Source organism: Amphiprion ocellaris, chromosome 4, assembly GCF_022539595.1.
Source record: "Amphiprion ocellaris isolate individual 3 ecotype Okinawa chromosome 4, ASM2253959v1, whole genome shotgun sequence".
Classification (NCBI taxonomy): Eukaryota; Metazoa; Chordata; class Actinopteri; family Pomacentridae; genus Amphiprion; species Amphiprion ocellaris.
Window position 1 is genome coordinate 39181134 of NC_072769.1, and position 22028 is coordinate 39203161.

Below are 22028 nucleotides of genomic sequence, written 5' to 3' on the forward strand. Positions count from 1 at the left end.
TTCTCATTGCCAATACCAATGTGAATATACTCAGTTTAAAAGAGCCTTAGAGGGGCATTTATTAGAGAGAAGTAAAGCTGGACGTGATCACTTTTAGTTTTGTCTTGCGGCAGTTTTCAAGCGACATGGTGATGGTGAATGTTCTGCTATTCAAAAGTATACTAGCAGAGATGCAGCAGCTTGCCTTGTCACGGTTTGATCATTGTCATGGGATGTCTGGGGTTACTGGGCTATACTATTACAATGCTGGCATACATAAATGTACTGTATCATGAATGTATGTCAGTTTCATAAAACCAGGACAGCCAGCATGCTAGATTCATATTATGAATGTTCTAAATAAAGGGGGGGCATTTTGGAAAACATTATAGAAACTGTGTAAAGAAATGCTGTACACAGACTAGTAATCATATTTGCATTAAAACTGAGGCCACCAACTATGACTTTAGCAATATGCTTTTGTGTAAGTTGTGGATGATCAGCCAGTAACAGTTCTAAAACTGCATAAATGCATGCATCAAAGTTTCAAGCTGAGTGGTACACCCAAGTCAACGTCTGCAGACACTGCAAAACCTCGACGCATGAGCCAACATTTATGTGATGTTGATAGATGATTTATGTCTTTATCATTTCACAGCCTGTTATCATCTGGTTTATTAAAAGCAGAGCTCAAGTCCAAGCACTAATTGCTTTGTTCGGAAAAAACATAATTTATACTTAGATTACCTAAAAAAAAATATGTTCACATTTTTCAGATTGCGCTTGCTGTGTTTTTTTTTTGTTTTTTTTTTACAATTCATAAAAATGCGTGAAGCATGTTTGGGGATCAGACAAGGACTGCATTACAGAACTGATAACTGCAGCTGGCCGTAGCGAACCAACCCGTTCATCTCCACACATCATATTTGTGCAAGGTCTCAGCCTGCTTTGGGACCTCAGGACATTATTTCAGCTATATTTCACTGCAGTACTCTTCACCCAAACAAACACTAACACAGTTTTGTATTCATGACACAGCCTGAGCAGAGGGCGAAGAGTTCCAGCTCATATCTTCCACCTACACTCGCTGTTTTTCTGTCCCGTTGCACTAGTTCTCCTGCATATCAGCTCTCTGTCTGTCTGTCTGTCTGTCTGTCTGTCTGGTGACTTTTTCCGTGGAAACAGACAAAATCTGTCTCCAAACCGTCACACTTCTAGCTTTTAAGTCATGCATTTGTTGCATGCCTTTCCATGTGTTCATTTGCAATTGATGTCCACCTTACGCCATCTCACCATGCAAGATGCCACAGAAAATGAAAATCTGCAAATCCTACAGACCATATTCAAATTAATCAAACACACTGCAATGTAGTAATTTGACTAAATTTAAAGAGGACTGACCTCAGCCTTGGTCTCGCTTTCTCTCTTGCTGTGTGTAGGTGTGTATTTAAGCATGGCTTGTTCCGTAGCCCCTAACTGTCCATGACCTAAAAAGCTTGCTAATTGCAGGTGAGGGAGGACACAGCAGCTGTTCCCCCAGATCTGCTACCCTCCTCTCTGAACTGCAGCATGACAATATTCAGCTACAACGCCTCCAAGCATGTCTGTGCAACAACAGGAACATTTTATTCCATTATTATATGCCACTTCACAACTGTATAACCATTTCCTGAAAAAAAGTACAGTAGCAGCCCTTGCATTTGCATTCTATATTAATTAGATAACCAGCAGGTGATATTTTATGAATTGTGATACAAGATTTGAGATAACTGTGACATCTGTGCTCTCTGTCTGTAATGTGCCATAAAACACAACAGATTTATTGTAAAACCTGACCTGTTGGCACAAATTGTGAAATGGCCAGCAAAGGATGATAGTTTCATTGGTTTATGATACTAATATCTACAACAAATAACACCTGAAAATTAGATGGATCTGGGAGCTCATGTTTCATTAGTTTCATTTACTTGTGCAGAAGGTGTCTGGCCCCTTTCCCACCCAACCTCGTCTGCACTGGGCCAATCACAGCAGTTTATCTAACATCGAATACTGGAGCACCACTGAGACCAAGAGGCAACTTTCAGGACTGAAAACGAACAGAGAAACTGCAGTTCTTCAAATGGCCACCTGAGGCTGGCTCCAAAAGCATGTCAATCCCTAAAGACTTCCATGTCAAAATGTCCAAGTTTACAGCAGAAATAAACATGTTTCCTGCCTGTTGCAAAAAAAAAAAAAAAAAAGATTTTGGTCTCGACAGCTAATGAGCTTTACCCGTTCATGCTGTACAGCAGGTGAATTTTTTATATCTCTCCCACTGAAATGATAATACGGCTTAAGTTTTGCACAATTAAGGGTGTGACCACTCTGAGTAACAGGTGGATACAATCGTAAAACAGTTCATGACCCAGACATGTTTGCAGGACCAGCCTCAGCTCCACTCACGCTCCTCCTCTTTGCTCATTGTTGGATTAGACATGAATCAGGATGCGTCATTCATGGCCAAGATGAAGGCCAGAGCCGCCACACTGAGCTTCAAAAACTGATCTCCAGGAAAATAATGGGTGACATCACTGACGGTTCATTGGAGACATTTTCATACACACATTGTGTTTCTTTGGTTAGTCGTAGGTCTATCATTTGCATTTACACAGATCTTGGCTTGTGGATAACACCCCTTGGAAATGAAAAACTAATTGAGACTTTCCACATATCCTAGTGATGGCAGACTCCCTGGGAAGACGTAAAAACTCGATAGTAAATCAGTGGTTCCCAAACATTTTCCCTCGTTCCCCTTTAAATGAATATTTCAGCAATATGGTTGATATGCTTATTTCTTTTCTAAGTGACAACTCATGTCAGTCTTATGTCTGTTAAAGTTCAGACCTCTTCAGCAGGAAAACTTAGCTTCACCTGAAAACAGGCTAACCGTTAGTCTGGCTCCATTCAAAGGTGATAAATTCTGCCTACTGTGACGGGGAATCAAATGAATATAAGAAATTGAGTTTTTCTGTTTCTGTGTTCTGTCTTTAATTATTGATAAAAATTTTCAAGTTGTAGTAGTTTGCTACTGATTGCCAGACACACTTCATCTGATAATTCACGTTTGCCTGTTTATTGTCAATTGAAAGACAGTTTTCTTTTATTTAAAGGTATGTTAGCAGTCTAGTAGGACAGCAGCATTAGCTGTAAATGACCAAGGTGTTATGTGTTGGTAGTCAGGCCATAATCTACTGCAGTAGAGTTAGTTATCCGTTAATCCATCTATTAGAATGTATTATTGTTGAACACTATTATCATTCTGGCACTGCACAAATCCCACATATGTCAGTGAAGAGTCATATGAATGGAAGGTCTGCTTTATTCTGCCCATAAGAAAGTCACCAAAACTTGCCCTTCTCCATTCTGGTGGAGCGAACACACTCTGCTGTGGAAGATTTATGTTCCTGCACTTTGGCAAGGTCACTGAGTGCGAACGTCTTATATGAGAAAATCATTATGTACCTCCACATCAGACGGGGGCAGTGTGGCGCTGTTTGAATCAGGCTGAAGGACTGCTCCACTCCCTTTTTCTCTCTCTCCTCCTTCCCTCCTCTTCTCTCCCTCGCTCGCTCGCTCGCTCGCCTCTCTTCAGTGATCACAGCAGTACTGCAGAGAGACATGCCAGCCACTTTGATCAGCACACCAGGGGAGGAGAGGGAGGGTGGGAGGGGGAGATAAAGAGAGGGACAGCACATAGAGACAGAGTACCATGCAGCATGCAGGACATCGAGGCTGATGCCCAAGAGTTTGATGTTGATTCCACAGCTGTTGGACTCCCAGGTCAGACAGAGAGCAGAGAGCTAACCGGAAGATAGAAAGGAAATGTGTGAAGGAGTGAGAGACAGTAGGATTAGACAGTGCTGTGAGTGAGCGAACATGGAAGTTAAAGATGAGAAACTGAATGAATGGCAGTGAATCCTTGGAAGGGGTGAACAAGGACGAGGCAGAGGGAATAAGTGGATCACTGAGTAATGTGAAAAAAGCACACAAACAACCAAGTGGTAATAGACATGTTGCTGTTAACACTGTTTGCACCCTGAAGGAGGCACACCTCTAATTTAGTTTTCCTGCTGCGTTTTTGAACCCAATGCGACCAAATCAGAAACGAGCCTTTACCATCCAAGCTGCTGAGTGGGCGGCCTAGTGTATGTATTTGACTGACAGCTGACCCAGCTGGTGCGCTGAGGCACAACATAAACAAACTTGTGTTGCATACAAGCCAAGGACAGACGGTGTTTTGTTAGCTGTAGTACTGCAGAATAAGGAGCACGCCATTTAGCATTTAAACTTAACAATCTCGGCATTTAAAGTAAGGATGTAAATGACAAAAACTTGCCTTAAAATGCCTCGGCGGTCACTGATTAAACCCCTACAAGCTCATCTCTGTGTTTTGAATTTCATAAGCAGGAGTGTGTTTGAAAATATTCCCTTCCTGCCTTACATTTATATGTAAGGATGTACACATCATTCCCTATTCACTGCAGCTCAATCACACCAGCTCTCCTACATCTCTGTTAGTTACTCCACGCAAAACAATGGCAAGTAACATTGGATCAGTTTAGCTACACAAGTTTGAACTGGAAACCTTTTCTGAAAAAGAATAATAATGCAGAAAACCCCACTTTGCAAGCTGACAGCATTTGTTCCTTTTGTTTGTTAAGTATGAAACAGCATCAGTCTGAATCAGTCTTTTTTTCAGTACACTGCAGCTTCAAGACAGAAATGCTCAGCTATTCCACTGACAACTTATTTCACCCACAATATATTTTCCTGCATATAAAAAAGCACCATATAGACACGTTATAGGTCTTTAACCAATACTCTGCAATGTTAACAATCATTAATCGCTTAAGGTTTAACAACACATGTTATAAAGTGAATGTTTCTCCACAGACTAACTTTCCTTTACCACTTAACCTGGCTGCACTGAACATATCACGTACACGGCCTGTACGTGAAGCGGATGCTGCAACACTACATTTTTACTGCAGTCAATGAAAATGCCTACACCAGACGTGTGCATGATGGTGCGTGTGTGTCGCGGACATGGGCACGGCAAATCTAAAAATTTAAATTTAGATTTTTTTTTACGCCAGCTGTGCATGATATTTTAAAAAATTGCATCACCGGTGTGTCGCAACCAACCAACTACCAGGCAACGGTTGCTTAGTAACTCCAGCCCGACGGAGTCCGCTGTGATCTGTAGATTTTTACTTACCCGTGTTACACAAAGGAAGCTGAGGAACACCTGAGGAATGTCAAGTTTCACAGCACTGCGCTGGGTCCGGAAGCTGAAGACTCAACAATGCCAAAATAAAAGCTCAGTGAGTGTCAGGTTTTGCCAGATATCTGTAGTCTGCCGTCCACGTGTGTTACGGGTTCAGTGAAGGAACAGCGCAGATCACAGCAAAGTTAAAGTCTGTTAAGAAGTTGAATAACAGATACAATAAACTTCTTGATCTGTAAATTGAATCCACTAATAATGACTTCATTGCATGCAATTAATAGCCCAAAAATCTTAAGTCATAAACAGATGGCGTGGACTTGTCCCAAGATAGCAGTTTTTATGGATTTTTTAAACAGTCTGCAGTCCTCCACCTCAATAAACAGCAAGAGTTTCCATTTCGTGTTACGACCAGGTGCTACAGCAAAGACAACTCTGCACCACACATCTGTTTTAATCAAACGAACGTAATTTGGAATGAAGCAATTAGCAAAATGCAAAGGCTGCAAATAGTAGTGTAGTATAGATGCAACATCTGCCACATCTTGTTCATCACTGTGGGTATATCTCACTGATACATGTGCAACGTTGGAGGCAAAGAAAAGAGATCCATGGAAGAACAGTGTTGTTATTCATCACAGAGTTTGAACACAAATGGAATAAAACTAAAATTTAGGCAAACTGCTTCATTTTCTTTTCTTTTCCCAAAACTCTGTGGAATTGCTAAAAAGCCTTCACCTATATTTACATAAGGTTCGCATTTGTTCATGTTAGATGCTGCCTTGTTTGAAACTGCACAGATGCTTTGAGATTCCATCCGGTCAGGTTCTACAGATAAGCTCCAAACATTTTGCTCTGTTTCACTAAACTTTGTGCTCCATCTCAATCACCATCAGACTAAAATGAATGACAGTAACCAGCCTATCAACCTGCTTTCTCAAAGTTATCTTCCTCATCTTCAAAATTCTCTTTCATTTTTGCTATATGTCTCTTTCTTGCCAAAATGCCTTCAATCCTAACATGGGTTCTGGTTTAACCGGACCTGCTGACCAGTTTTTCAAGACCAAATATAATACAACAAAGACTCATTCAGTTCCCTACGGGGGAGGGGTTAAATTTTTATTCGTCATCAGGACTTGATGCATCCAAGTTCAGAATCATTCAGTTTTGGCACCTTGAAAGACATTACGCTTTTTTTAAGTTCTCATTTACAACAACACAACGCGAAACCAAAGACCAAGAAAAATGAGATAAAGAAAGAGACTAAGGCTGTGTGAGAGTTCAAAGGAACAGAAAAAGTAAAATGAAAAGGCAAGATGAGATTTTCTTCTGTTAAAAAAAGCCTTGATACGTTTTCCAAAGTTTTTTGTTTCAAGCGTAACGAAGCCCCACCCAAAATACCCACTCAAAACAAAAAAAAGAAAAAAATTGAAATAGACACAGTACTGTAACATTAATTTCTACTTTGTCACTCCCACTGCCCTTACATGGTATCATTGTTCAGTTGTTCAAAACATAGGTTCCTTAAAAGCAGATCGGATGATTTTGATTAGCATGCATGTAAATTCTTAATTTTTTGGAGTCACTTAGCTTCAGCTCGCTGGTAGCCGTGTTCTCTCACGCACTACTTTGTGTCTTTGGCAGTAGTGACGTTTCATTGTCCACAGTCATCTTCAAGTTTGCAGAGAGATCATCCATTACCCAGAGTTCTCTCTTCACTCTGCCCCTTTATGAGGCCAAAAAAAAAAGTGAGGTCAACTTTTACCTCTAGTTGACCCTGAACAAAGATGGCTGCCAGGGTCCGGTGGAAGGCCAAAAGATTTCTTTTTTTTTGTTGTTGTTGTAAAAGAATGTGATAATGTGTCTAATACTAACCAATATCAGTTTATCAAGTCGGCCGAAGCCTTTGCCCCTCAAGTGAGCCAGTCACAATGAATCCTCCGTCTTGGTTTAGTTTCCATGACGACTTGATTTAGTTTCACTTGTAAGTTACTTTTTTTTTCTTGTTGATATTTTTTTGCGCCAGGGAAGTCTAGTCATGATTTATTAACATATATATTCATATATTTATATATAATCAATACATATATTAACTTATGTGTTTTTTTCTTGTTTTTTATTTTTTTGCGGCCTGAATTGCTCCCTGCTAAAATCCCACACCGCAATGGTTCACAGTATTAATGCGAATAAAGAATGAAATCAAGAAGATACAGCAACTAAAGAAAGGAGTGGGGTTTAAGGAAGTTTAGGGTGTGTGTGTTGGGGGGCTTGTGGTATGGAAGTGCGAGGGCAGGTTCATAGGCAGGGCCGAGGGCCAAATTAAGCCCCCTTTTGATCAGACTGAGGAAGAGTAAAAAATATAAAGTTCGCCTTTAAATGGGCAGTCTGGCCAAGCCCACCACTCCGCTGTTCCAAAGCCCAGAGACAACCACCGCCCACCCCACCCCAGCATCCCCAAGGCCCTCCCCTCCCAACTCATCTTTCCCCGACCTCCCCCTCAACTCTTTACAAACATGTTCAAAACTTGTTAAACAATGGTTCATGGGAAAATCATGCATGTTTCTTTTTTTATGCATTTTTACTCCGTTTCCTTTTTTTTAAACAGACACTCAGTGATTATCTGAGGTGCTGCTCTGAACTTCCCCTCTGTCGTTTAACCCTCACTACTAAATCTACCCATCTAAGCCCTCTTCTCTTCCTCTTTCTGTCTCCTAACACCATGATCTGTCTTTTGCTGCTTCCCCCCAAAGTCCCACTGATTTTTGTTAGTGTCTGTGGTCCATCTGTCAGTTTCATACAGGTGTGGTGCGCCGGTTGGCGGTGTTGCTGTGACCGCCTGAGTCTTTCAGGTCCTTCTGGATGCAGTTGTGGACCTGCAGGAAGTTGTGGTCCCTCTCCGTGGAGTTATAGGTGGCTGTTGGCGTGCCCGTTTGGCCCTTGGGCAGCGTGTACATGGACAGCTCGGTGGAGGGCAGCGTCCCGAAGGCCTTGAGGCCAACTGGTGATGCCTCGCGAGAGTGCGAGGGATCCGTAGAGCGGGACGAAGAGCGTGAACGGCGTCGATAGCGATAGCGGTAGCTTGGGATGCGCGTGATGGCCGCACCTTGGAGGTAGTCAGCAGCTCGGGCCCCCACGCGTAGCTCCCGATGGCGGTCGATGAACATGTGCACAGCCAGCACACCCACCATTTCAGCCATGATGAAGGAGAGGGCGCCGAAGTAGAAGGACCAGCCGTAGGAGTAGCTGTTCTTCTTGGAGTCACTCTTGGAAGGGTCGCCAGCGTTGGCTGATATGTACACAATGATTCCTATAATGTTGCTCAGGCCTGGGATAGGGACAGAGGAGGGAGATTAAATCAAAACTAAAATACAGCCACAGTCAAATCGGACCACACAATAAACATCCAAAGTCATCACTGTTTAAAGAAATTTCTATACATGTAGATCTGGGTAGCGTTAAAGTACAAATGTCAGTTTTGAATTTAAAAGGTCACAACATCATTACGTTGATTTAATGGGCCTTTTCACTTCATACAATTTGATGCATCGTAAATGGAAGGTAAACCTCATCATTCCATGTCTTTCTGATGTTAGCTCATCTATTTTGTGGCAATTTTCATATACAACCCAATGCCTCAACAAAGTGTCTTTATTCCCAAAAGAATACTGCATTCTCTTCCTCCTAACTGTTCCCTCTGAATGCCAGCTTTTCCAACTACGCAACATTTTGCAGTGTATCCGTTCAGAGCAACTAAAAATCTTCAATGTGGTCAGAAAGTATGTCTGAAGAACCTGTTCTGAAACCTGAACCTTAGCCAGTTCCATGGTCTTGGTGCAAGGGTTATGGTTTTCTGGCTTGGTATCTTGGGACACTTCATGTGGGGTAACTGTGCCCTAGCAGGTATGAAGGTTGTCCACTAACTGCAGGGTTGGCAGTTGTACCAGCAAGTTTGAGTGTTGTTTTGTCTTGATAGATCTGGACCTCTAAATGTTTGAAAGTACTACTTGTTGTGCATTGTATGGTAACTTACAGGATAGCCTTAAGAATGCAAAAAACGCTAACTTTCTACTGCAGCAGCATCCAGTTATAGTAAAACACAGCTTCATTATCCCTCCGAAATATTTGTCTCTTGGCAGGGTAAAACTGTTAACACATCATCAAATGTTTTTATTTGACTTACTCTAGTATTTGTGCTGATGACATGCATTGTATTTAAATAGATAAAAAATTTATTATTTTGGCAGGATTAGTTAACAATATAATTCCAGCTCCTCCAGTTCACATACAAGGGTTAATCAGAAGGTTTTGAGAACGTTTGTGGACTGTGTCATGGTCCTGTTCATGCAACATGTACAAGTGTTGCAGAAACATTGTAAGCAATTGCTGCACAAGGTAACTACTTGGAAGGAGATGGTGGCCAAATTTAAATCAGGTACTGTTTTAGATTTTTATATTTGTAGTCTTGTAACTTTTCGATCACCTCTAGTATTGCCACTGAACTCCAAACTGTTGGTTCAGCCAGCATTGTGCAAAGGTGAATGTGAAACAATCTGCTTTGGATAAAAGTGCTAGAAAGATGATGCCCATCCTCCATTTAAACAAAAGCTTATTTCTTATTATGTTATTAATTTAAAATAAAATCAAAGCTCTTTGAGCTTAAGATGACTTATGATGATTTGTCATTATTTTGACACTTAGTAGACTAGAGCTTCACTGAAAAGACAGCAGATTCAATAATCAGTCACATCATTTAATACTTGTAGCCCTAGGGTTGACAGCTAGGATGATTATAAGGGAACGCATACACTGGCTTTTTATAATTAATTGATGCATACTATATATATGTACACGATTTTCCATTTGTTTACATTGCAGTTGCTGTTGTTGTCCACTAAGCCAAGCAGCCAAGAAGCTGTCCTTCACAGCGAAGACGAAGACAGCTGATCAATGAGGGTGACAGAGAACCAAAATATGTTTCAAATTAATTAGTAACTTATTAGATCTGTGTGTCAAAGGTGTTAATGTGAAAACAATCTGTTATAGTTGACAGACCACATGTTTCTACTGTGGCTATTGACAGCCAGCACTTTCTCTCTCTCTTGTTCTCTCTGACTTTCCTTTTTTTTTCAAATTCCTAAACTGGGACAGATTCACTTCTATTTTTCATATCCCGTTTCTCTATTTCACCCTCCCAAACCGTTTCTACCTCCACTGGTGTTCAAATTCACATCCTCTGTCAGTCTCTTTCATCTGTCTCACCTTTCCTCTCCATCTCCCTTTCCTTTTCCCCCTCCCTCTATTTTGATCATCTGTCGTTCTTATCATACATCAGCACTGTGGCTGAGTGTAGCCAAAAACAGACACAGACAAAAAGACAAAGATAAACAGTGAAAACAATACTGTATGAAGACATGGAAAAGCAGACTGAGGTGTGAGGACTGAAAGGGCCTGATTGAGATGGATCAGAGCAAAAGAGTATCAGGGACACCTTATTTTTAGAGTGTAATCCCAGTGGCCTCCTCTTAGCCTAGCAACAGGGCGAGAGAGACAGACACAGACAGTGGGAAAGAGAGAGAGGAACAGAGAACTGCATCTCTCACTTCTGACTTGGAGGGGAACTAGTTATGTAGCGCAGCACAGTAGGCCATGGTCTAGAACCATAGTACACGCTTGCACACACAAAAATGCTTCAGCAAAATGGCAACCTGCACTATCTTTGTCTCCTTAGCTTCATCCTGAGGTGATTGTTGTATGTTACACACATGTCAAACACCACGCAACACTTCATCTGGCGACCATCAGGCACGATCAGGGCTACTGATGTCTCCAAATTAAAACATTTTCATTTTCAGTGCTCAGACATTTGTGATCTGTTTCAGATGTTTGGATACTGTACTCTCACATTCTTTACCTCTGTTTTGCTTCCGGCCTCCTCTGTGTCGGTTTTTATTTATATTTACACACAGGATAATGACCATTTATAGATTTTTATTTGACATAGGAACAGATTTAGAGGTAATTTATTAGTTGATGGAAGCTTCAAGCATTAAATATCCAATCAGTCAAATGTCTGTGATGCCCTTAACTTCAGCTTTATTTCTGTATTCTGACAATAAAACTGGTTAAATTAATACTTGCTTATGCATGAATACTGGATTAATCAAACATGTGTCCAAAACCATCACTAATAAAATGCCACGGTCAGTTGGATGTGTCAGTTAGCCTCTATTTGCCAACCAGTTATACCGTATCAACATTATAAGGTTTTGTATTTAGACTTTGTTGTGTGGCCTCCTCTCATTTTGTGTCACTTTCCATCCATTACTTTGACAGTGTTGACAAATGTCGATTCCAGCAGAAACTTTATTTTCTTAATATGCCTCTTTCCTCCACTCCCTCTTCCTCTACAATCTAGTCTTTCTGTTCTCCCTAACTTTCCACATTCAGCAGTCCTTGAATACACCCAATTAATCCTCTTTTCCTTCTGCTTTTGTCTGTTCTTCGTTCTTACTCTGACTTTTTTCCTCTTCTTCCTCAGAAATGCTCCATCTCTTTTGCCTCCATCCATCCTCCCACTTTTACTCTCACAACTCCCGTCTGCCATTGTCTTTCACTCTCCTTCCCCTTTTGTTCATTTGTTCCCCTTCTTCCGTTCGTACCTGCGGAGACGAAGAGGATTCCGGCGCTAAGGATGATGTTGTGGCGTGACTTGTAGAACTCGCTGGCAGCAATGCACAGCCCCCCCATGAAGAGCAGGATCACACTTAGGATAGGGAAGATACTGGAGGCTCGTACAGCGCCTGGACAGACACATCAAGACAGAATATACTGGTGTCATAATGTGCACAGCTGGACATCTGTTAAGATATGATTATTATTACAAATGGCATGACGACAGAATGACCAAACAATAGCTGCCATGGATGGAACACCTTGTATTTGTATTTGTGAGAAATTGCTGAAGCGGCAGCATAAGTACCTGCATAAGATAAGAAATAACTTGCATGTCATAATCTCAAAATCGACATTTTATTTTGGATGAGAAAGGACTGCTTCCCTTGTATACTTGTCCACCAGATTCATGATTTGAGTTTCTGGGTATCAAACTTCATTCAAAAGACAAACAACAATATTTTTTTTCTATATTTTCACTTTCAAATATAAAGTGTTTTTTTTTCCCACCTCTTCTCCCTTGTATCTTAGATCTTTCCTCCAATAGATGGCATGTCTCCCTCCCTCCATCAGACCATCACTCTATCGCTCCATCTCTCTGACTCTGTCTGCCTGTGTCCTCCTTCTCTCCTCTATATCAGTCTGTCCATCAGCCATTAGTGTGTTTGCCCTCTGCGTGGCTGATTTGCTGATTGGCCTCAGGGTTGTCATGGCGCTCCAGTGGTCATGGAGCTTGATCTGGTTTCTGAGGTGACCAATGTCACATTCCTCAACTTTTGATTGTTTCAGTGCTGAAACAGTTTCCTGTATCATTCTGCCTCTCTTAAAGAAGATATCATGATTATTAAAGCTAAGGGTTTTAATTAGTATGTCACTGGATCCATATTTATTGTGAAACGCTGCGTTTGAAAATGTTCTTCATATCCCGGTGCAATAATGATAGAGGGATATGTGCAATAGTAACACAGAGATATTTGCAATATAATCATGTGTAAATGTTAATTACTGGTTGGTAGCTTCCCTTGGTCCCCCAGCTTTTGTCTGTTATGTGCACTGTGTTATCACTTGTTGCTTGTTTTTCTTTCTTATATGTCTTTGTTTAGTCATGGTTTATGTTATTTGTAATTTCTTTATTTTGATCTGCCAATGGGACACAAGATGGAAATTAGCCGTATGGCTGCAATCCCTTGTATTTACATGGAAATGTACATTAATACGAACTGTCCCATTTAAAAAAAACTAAAATAAACATCCTGTTATTGAGTAATGTTGATTATCAGTTCAGTTGATTTCCAACTTTCTTTGCATTTGTTTATGTCCAGCTGAAGGTAGATTGTCAACTGTAATCACAATGGTGAAAAATCTTTCAATTACTGCTGATGTGGATATAGAAAAGTCACTGAAAAGTCTGATGGGACAAGAGTCACATGAAATCGGGCAGTTTTTAACACGTATGGAAGGGAGCCTGCAGGCACATTTTAAAATACTGCCCAAACTCTCAGTTGTAAACAACCATCATAATTTAAAGATCTTCTAGTTAAACTTTGAACTCCTGTATTTATTGTACATGTTTCCACACTCCTCTTGTGGTGAAATGGTTTAGATGTTTAGATATTGCAACCCCTCTGTTTGTAACAAGCATGCCCTGTTGAACTCCAGTTGCAGTGATGCATCCAGACTATAATGTCCTCCTACCTAATGAACTTCAGATTAGTAGTAAGAAACTTCATAGCTGTTGAATCAAAGAACATGTCTTGTGTTTTGGTATTGTTTGTCTTCCTGTCTTTCTTTGCTTTCTCCACCCTGTATCTCTCTCCATCTCTCTAGCATGGCTGCACTGTGGTGGTTTCATTCACTGACATAGATCAAATATTAAAAGGAACCTGTTATGCTCATTTCCAGCTCTATATTTTTATTCTGGGACTCCACTAGAGTAGCTTTGCATGATTCACAGTTTTAAAAATCAGTTGTATATCTCTCATACGACCTGTTATGCAGCTCTTCTTATGAGTCTCTGCCTGGAAAAGGCCAATATTAGCTCTGGGCTCCTTAAAGCTCCCCCTGCCTAAAAGCACACTCCTTTCTGATTGGCCAGCTGCTGGAAGCCTCCTGAGAAGCAGCACCCAGTACTCATAAGCACCGCCTCATCCTCTGGCCAGCATCTAAGTTCTGAGAGCAAACTGTGGACCTAATACAAATTCTCTTTCTTGATTGAAAATGGCAACTTTTTAAATCAATCCATGTGTTTGAGCTCAAATCCAATCTGGAATACCAAAGCAGAGAGCATCAACAAACATGACAGAGGAACACCCTCACCATGGATTTGTTAATATTATACTAAGATTCTCGAAATGTTCATAGTTTTGTTGTTGCTATGTGGATGTGTGGGAAAATGCTTAATGAACTGGAAAACATCTGATGTCAGGAACAAACCAGTTAGCAGCAAATTATGTTTCTGTACAACTTAACTGCATTTTCAATAATGCAAAAACTGGTTGGATTATTTTGTGACATATCACAAATACGTTTAGAATCAACTTATCTTTGCTACTTATTTTATGGCTTTACTGTCGCTACTTTCCAGCCAACTTATCACATATAAAATGAGACTTTTCACCCTGGTAACCCAGAAAATGGAGGAAAGGCTTCAAATGTTTTGTGGAAGGGTTGCATTTCAACCCAAACCACAACATTTTTCCTAGTGTCAACCAGTGCGTGATATTTTCCAAAATACAACCACATAGTTTTGGTGCCTAAACCTACCCAGAAAGCAAGTAAAAACCAAAAGTAGACAGTAGGTGAAAATGAAACTTGAGTCTAAGACTATGGATCCTCACCCAGATGCTACTCCAATTACTGAGTTAGGCCTCCATCCTCCCCTTCTTATGCAGACTTCTTAAATAGTGCAGTTTAGCTGTAAATGGACCGTATTTGTGGAGCCTGGGTTGGTTATAAGTCGCTAGTCACCAAATGACTATATAGTATATCACTGCACCATTGGTTATTTATATGCCGGAGTACAATTAAAGCCTATAATACTACTCAAGTAGACTGTTTTGTGAGAAAGTGCAGATAAAATTACGATGCATGTCAATATATAAAGACAGTTCATCAAAAAGAGATGAAAAAACCTTGAAGTTTCTTACAGGAAGTGCTTTCACTTACATTTACCGTATTATGTAAGTCTAATTTATTATGAACACCTGACATTGTAACATCATACTATGACAATAAAAAAAAGGAAAAGCACAATATGTCGCCTTTAAGATGACCTCAGAGTTGGCACTGCACCAAGATTCGCCCTCTCTTCCCCCTCCTCCATCAAATCTCTTTTAACCCCATCTCTTCTTCTTTATTGACATGTGCTGTCAGAGCAAATTGTCCTCAAGGTGGAGAGCCCCTCATACCAGGAGCGTACTCTAAACACACACACATGCATGTTTTTTGAAAGAGTAAGCAAGAAATGCTTTCTGTCTCACACACAAACACACACATGCATCTACACAGCTGTACTACACTTGATTTATCACTCACTGGAGGTGAACACACTGCTGCCAAATATTCTCTGTTATACTGGGAGACATACACAGAGCACAAACTACCCCGGACAGCACATAATATATAGCAGCAAGGTTGTATTTGTAATCAAAATTTTATTGACTGTTTGCTAAGCCCTGTCCACCTTAGTTCCTGCTGTTACGCCTGTCAAGCTTTGCGTTTTAACATACGACACATACAGCAGTTTGTAGTGTTCGCAGCCATTTTTGAAATAATGCTTTCTTGATATCCGAGAAAAGTAAGACAGACACATGCTTCTCATTTTTACCCAGTGACTGATTTTGCCTGTTTTTTTCAGTCAGATTGTAACAGCTGGAGCTAGATAGCTGCACTGTAACATCAGATGCATGAGATGGGTGAAAGTTCCAGATCTGGCTTTGCCTTTTTAATCTTTCTGGTTGACTTGTTTGAGAATCCCTTCTCAAGGGCCTTGGAAATTTTATCATGCTAATTCACAGCCATAACAACAGTAGAAAGAAAGAGCGTCAGTGGGTATCAAGGATATAGAAGAACCCACATTACAGTGACAGAAACATGCATGCAGTTTTACTACAAAACTGTTTAAACAAGCTGTTTTTTTTTATACTACATTATGCAAATTAAATCAAATTATATTGCTTCACATAACCTTTTGTCTGAATATGGCAAAACAGCAATCTACTCTGACGGTAAATGTGGAAAGGAAACCAAACTCAGTGAGGGAATATGCTGAGCTACAGAAGCTAGTGGAAAAATGAGTGGCTGCACCAAGGATATGACACTTCAACAAAGAGATGCACAAATACAAAATGAAACATAAAAGGCCACTTTGGTGGAAAGCTGAAATTGACAAAACACAAGGAGAATAGGGGGATAAATACAGAAATGAACAGGAATGAAGAAGAGAATGCAAAAGAAAAAGAGGAAAAAGAAGATGAGACAAGAGAAGGGCAAAGACTGCAGGCCTCCACTTCTCTGTGAAGCTGGTTTGCCTCGAGCACTCTCTCTCTCTCTCTCTCTCTCTCTCTCTCTCTCTCTCTCTCTCTCTCTCTCTCTCTCTCCAGCTCTCTCTCTCTCTCTCTCTCTCTCTCTCTCTCTCTCTCTCTCTCTCTCTCTCCAGCTCTCTCTCTCTCCTCTCTCTCTCTCTCTCTCTCTCTCTCCAGCTCTCTCTCTCTCTCTCTCTCTCTCTCTCCAGCTCTCTCTCTCCATCTCTCTCTCTCCAGCTCTCTCCAGCTCTCTCTCTCCATCTCTCTCTCTCCAGCTCTCTCTCCAGCTCTCTCCATCTCTCTCTCTCTCCAGCTCTCTCTCCAGCTCTCTCCAGCTCTCTCTCTCCATCTCTCTCTCTCCAGCTCTCTCTCTCCATCTCTCTCTCTCCAGCTCTCTCCAGCTCTCTCTCTCTCCAGCTCTCTCTCCAGCTCTCTCTCTCCATCTCTCTCTCTCTCCAGCTCTCTCTCCAGCTCTCTCCATCTCTCTCTCTCTCCAGCTCTCTCTCCAGCTCTCTCTCCAGCTCTCTCCATCTCTCTCTCTCCAGCTCTCTCTCCAGCTCTCTCCATCTCTCTCTCTCCAGCTCTCTCTCCAGCTCTCTCCATCTCTCTCTCTCTCCAGCTCTCTCTCCAGCTCTCTCCAGCTCTCTCTCTCTCCAGCTCTCTCTCTCCATCTCTCTCTCTCTCCAGCTCTCTCTAGCTCTCTCTCTCTGTGCACTTGTGCTTTAAGCAGAAGGCAGGGAGTTGAAAAGAAAGAATGTTTAAATGTGCTGGCCTCCAGGCGCCCCCTGCCACCAAGCACATCAGGGCACACAGACAGAGAGACAGGGGGAGTGGAGTTGAGAGTGAATGAGTTTCAGTGACAGGAGACATCTACAGTATGTTCTCACTTTCTTTGTCACGTATGCTTGAGGCTGCTATGAGGATTAAAACTGCTGCTCATAGATTGATCATCTCTGTAAACTTGAGGCCACCCTGCTGCATCACACTGTACCATACATACCATGTAGCACCTTCTTACAAGCCGAACTTTTCACAAACATCTACTGCATCTGCTGTGCAAGATGGGATTTTTTTATGGCAAAAATAAATCTACTAATTATTACTACTGTTAGTCAATTTCTTGATTCTGAAAAATAAATCTTCAGTTCTGTTCCAAAACACTTGAGTGCTTTGAGAGACTTAAACGTACTCTGGAGAGTTTTTGGTCTCTTGTAGCGCTACGGAACAGAGAATGCATCTGTGTTTGTTTCTTCTTGGGTATGTGCATGCAAACAAATATGCACACATTTCTATCATTGGTTTTACACTGTTCCACACATTTTACAATTTTATATATATATATATATATATATATATATATATATATATATATATATATATATATATATACACATATATATACATAATATATATATATAATATATATATATATATATATATATATATATATATATATATGCATTTCTTTTCTATATAAAAGTATAGAAAAGAAATGCATTTGACATATTTTTCAGGCCTCAAATATAAATAAACTGCACATTTTGCTTAAAATCACTAAACGTGCACATAACTTTAATGTGTTTACAAAAAACCTTATAGTTAAATTTTATATAAATATTTTATTTGCACAGAAAGTCGGAGTTGTTTTCTTTAATGAGTGGAAATGAAGATAAAACAACAAGACCATGCTTGATGGACAAAGTTATAAACTATCAAAATTATGTACATTTAAATATATTCATTGTAAACAGTGCAAAGGTGCTTTGAATTAGCAAACAAAAAAATGCAAAAAGTAAAATGGAGCAATTTGTTATAACTGCATTCCATGTCAGTGCAGTTATTATTCACATCACTACGAACCAGAGATAGTTGTAAAATGTGCAACCAGTTTGCGAGTGTTACTAGCAACAGAATCCACAGCTGATTACCTGCATCCATCAGTCTGTCCACTATCTACACCCACTTATCCAACACAGAACTGCAGGAGCATAAAGCCTATCTCAGCTCATAATTACGAGTTCGGTTGCACCCTGGACACGTCACCGGTCTGCTAATTATAAGCATGAAAGCGGTTTGTAATATTGTTTCTATATTTCCCTGTTGCGAGATTATTGCTGTTTTAAATTAGAGGGGAGCTGTGAAGGCTTTATGTTATTACTGTACATACAGAAACAATTGTTCAGAGGAGGCAGTGGAGAATCTCCATGATGACACTGTTGCTGATGATGTTCCTACAATATACGTCTACACTTAATGATCATTCTAACTAATTATCCACTGTGTGATGTTTCATCTCACAAATCATAGTCTGCCAGAAGGTGGAAGAAGCTCCTGTTCTTCCGTCTGAGTTTTCTCTGGCATGTTTATGCAAATTAACAATGTACACCAACTCTATGTGAGACATCCTGTCATCCCTACATCGGTACATTGTGAGAACAATGTGAGATACACAGGGGAGGCACACACACACAACACACACACTCACAAACCTACCCCCTTTCCCCACTTTCACACCTCTTTTCATTGTCTTTCTCTGCTTTATACTTTCATCTTCCCTTCATTTCTCCCTTTGCTTGGTTGGTTCTGCTGCAGTGGTGTGTGTTTGTATGTGTGTCTCTGGCTGACTTATGGTTTCATTAGCTGCAGCAGAGGAGAACCTTGTAATTGTGGCTGAATTATAGAGGCGGGGGTGGACACCACCATGGGAGCTCCCTGGGTTCACACACACACACACACACACACACACACACACACACACACACACGCACGCACGCACAATATGCACACACAACCTACAGTGCAGCAACCCCCCATTACCTTCTCACACACACACACACACACACACACATGCACGCTAACTCAACAAGCTACAAAGTGAACACACTCATCGATCAGCCTCCCACCTACTCACTGGCTCACTCTCCAAAGTGGGGTGTTTCCCATACACACTCTACACTACCTGAGCAGGAACAATCTGCTCACTCTCTGTCTCCCACACAGGCACACACACACACACACACACTCATCTAACTTCTAACACACACACTCTGCCCACGTGGGAGAGCCCAGCAGCAAAGAACATGTGGTAGTGGGAACTCAGCAAAACAGCTACAGGGGAATAACTATCTGAGTGTGTGTGGTGTGTGTGTGTGAGTGTGTGTGTGTGTGTGTGTGTGTGTGTGTGTGTCCATGCCAGTCTGACAAACATCTCCACCACTACAATCATTTTTTAGACAACAAACTCATCTCATTTAAATGGAGGAAGAAGGAAATCAGGACACGCACGCACGGCACCCGGCAGATGTGTGTCTACACGTGGTTGCGTGTGTGTGTGCGTGCCTGTGTTTTTCTTGTGAATATAGTACACATGCACACACACACATGGGGGAGCTTGAGCAGCGTGCCAGTCATTATCACGCCGTATTACTCATGTGCATCGTGATATGCCTCCATGTCACAACTCGGCTGCCCCAAAATAACTGCAGTGACGTCAGCGAGTCAGATGACGTCATCAGTGGGTGACGTCACGTGTCTCCTAGCATCCCGATCCCAAGTATTAGCATTATGTACGAGCATTCAACGTTCTAATTATAGCAACAGGAAGATTGCGCACAGAATGCTTCCACGTCGGAGTGTTCAGAACAAATCGGACTCTGTGTGTGTGTGTATTTCTGTCTTTGTAAGGACCGAGCTTAAGACCTTACTAGTGAGGACTTGTTTGTGTTGTCAGGATATTTTGGCTGGTCTTCATATATGCTTTGATAAAAAAAACTGGTGTTAAAGGTCACAGGTGTAAAGTAACACTACATGTACTCAGCTTTAGTTTAACTGCCTTATTTTTATATATTTTCTACTGCACTGCATTTCATAGGTGTATATTTTTGTTTTGTCTTTTTGACACTTATCCTCACCCATTTTCTCACTTTGTGTTATTTTACCTACAAAACATCTGATCAATTTATAAAACATGATCAATCCCCACTTTAAATTCAGCTCATTGACTTCATTCAGCTACAACATGAAAGCAGCAGAAGTAATTGACCAATAATGTATTGATCTGAAAGGCGCTATTTCACATAATGATTATTACTCCACCAAGGAACGCGGCGGAATTATGTGACGATCGGTGTACTTTCATCTGTCTGTCTGTCTGTCTGTCTGTCTGTCTGTCTGTCTGTCTGTCTGCTAGGAACATTACTCAAAAACGAGATAACAGATTTGGATGAATATTTCAGGGAAGGTCAGAAATGAGACAAGGACCAACTGACTAGAGTTTGGCAGTGATGCAGCTGATAGTCTGGATCCACGGATTTGTTAAAGATTTATGTATCATTGTGAGATAGCGGAACAGTGTCACTGTAACCACGACTACAAATGAACACTACGTCACCTGCCTGCTGACGATCAAATGATTGTGATCCTATTAGAAATCCACGGCTGTGGACTTATCGGGACTTAAAATCATCTAATGACTGAGCAGCCTTGGCGGAGTACTGCGCTCTCTGCATGCTTTGCTTGTTAGTAAATGTGTCCTGGTGATAGAATGGAGGCTTGGGATTAGTTGATGTTTGATGTAAAGGACGAGGATATTTTTTCACTGAGGGTTCCCAAAAAAATACAAGTACAACAATGTGTGTGTGTGTATGTGTGTATGTGTGTATGTGTGCGTGCGCGTGCGTACGTGCGTGCGTGCGTGTGTGTGTGTGTGCGTGCGTGCGTGCATGTGTGCGTGCGTGCGTGCGTGCGTGCGTGCGTGCGTGCGTGCGTGTGTGTGTAACTGCACCCTGCTCAAGCCAGTTAGGGCCAGTGCTGAGCTGTTGGCCATATCTAATCCCATTCATCAGCTCCATGCATGACACAACACACATAGACACTTCACACACTTGCTCACACACTTGCACATACTCACACACTGTGTGTTATATACTTCACACCCTTTCCCTCCTCGCAGTTTCCAACTCTGCAAGCACACAGCAGTTATAGTAACCCAAAATTTGTGAATAATATACGTGACAACATTAAAATTAAACCAGCAATACACAAACTTCCGTTGTTACTCAGATGTAAGCCTGCCATTCAACACACATTCATGCATTGTAAACTCCACACCTATTCATTTGTAAAATCTTATACCACTTCTGGAAATAAGTAAATATTATTCGTCACAATCTTATTTTCCTCTGTTTGTGTGAACAGTGAATGTACATGTAAATACATTCTGATGACACACTGACACCAGAATCTATGATAAATCTAATATAAGCTGTGGTTTCAAAGATAGCAGGAGTTCATTTGTAATAAATAGCACACAGTGCAAAAGACATGATGGACAGCAGGCTATACATGAAACTATTTTATGTCAGACATCACAGAGCCTCAGCAGGGTGATGTGAAAGTTACGTTGCTGTGTATTCTTTGCTTTCAGGAGAGCTTGTGACTTCAGGTGCAGCTCCAGTTGTACTCCACTGGACGCAGTAGAAGACACTGATACAGTGACTGTCTTCATGGTTTCAAGAATGCTGCATCCAGTCCAAAATGGAGCCAAATTAAAGTCCCTCATGCATCCTCACATCACCCAACCGGTCGAGGCA

At 41.1% G+C, this 22028-nt stretch overlaps 1 protein-coding gene across 1 annotated transcript in view; it reads right to left on the reverse strand.

Annotated features, from left to right (window-relative positions):
* Positions 1 to 6330: 6330 nt before the first annotated feature.
* Positions 6331 to 22028, reverse strand: part of LOC111577598 (voltage-dependent calcium channel gamma-2 subunit-like) — a 70692-nt gene continuing 54994 nt past the window's right edge. The window contains exons 3-4 of the mRNA XM_023283943.3: positions 11902 to 12042; positions 6331 to 8567 (exon numbers count right to left, since the gene is read on the reverse strand). Of these exons, the coding sequence (XP_023139711.1) occupies positions 8035 to 8567; positions 11902 to 12042 (674 nt within the window). The 3' untranslated portion in view covers positions 6331 to 8034. The remainder of the gene's footprint in view (positions 8568 to 11901; positions 12043 to 22028) is intronic.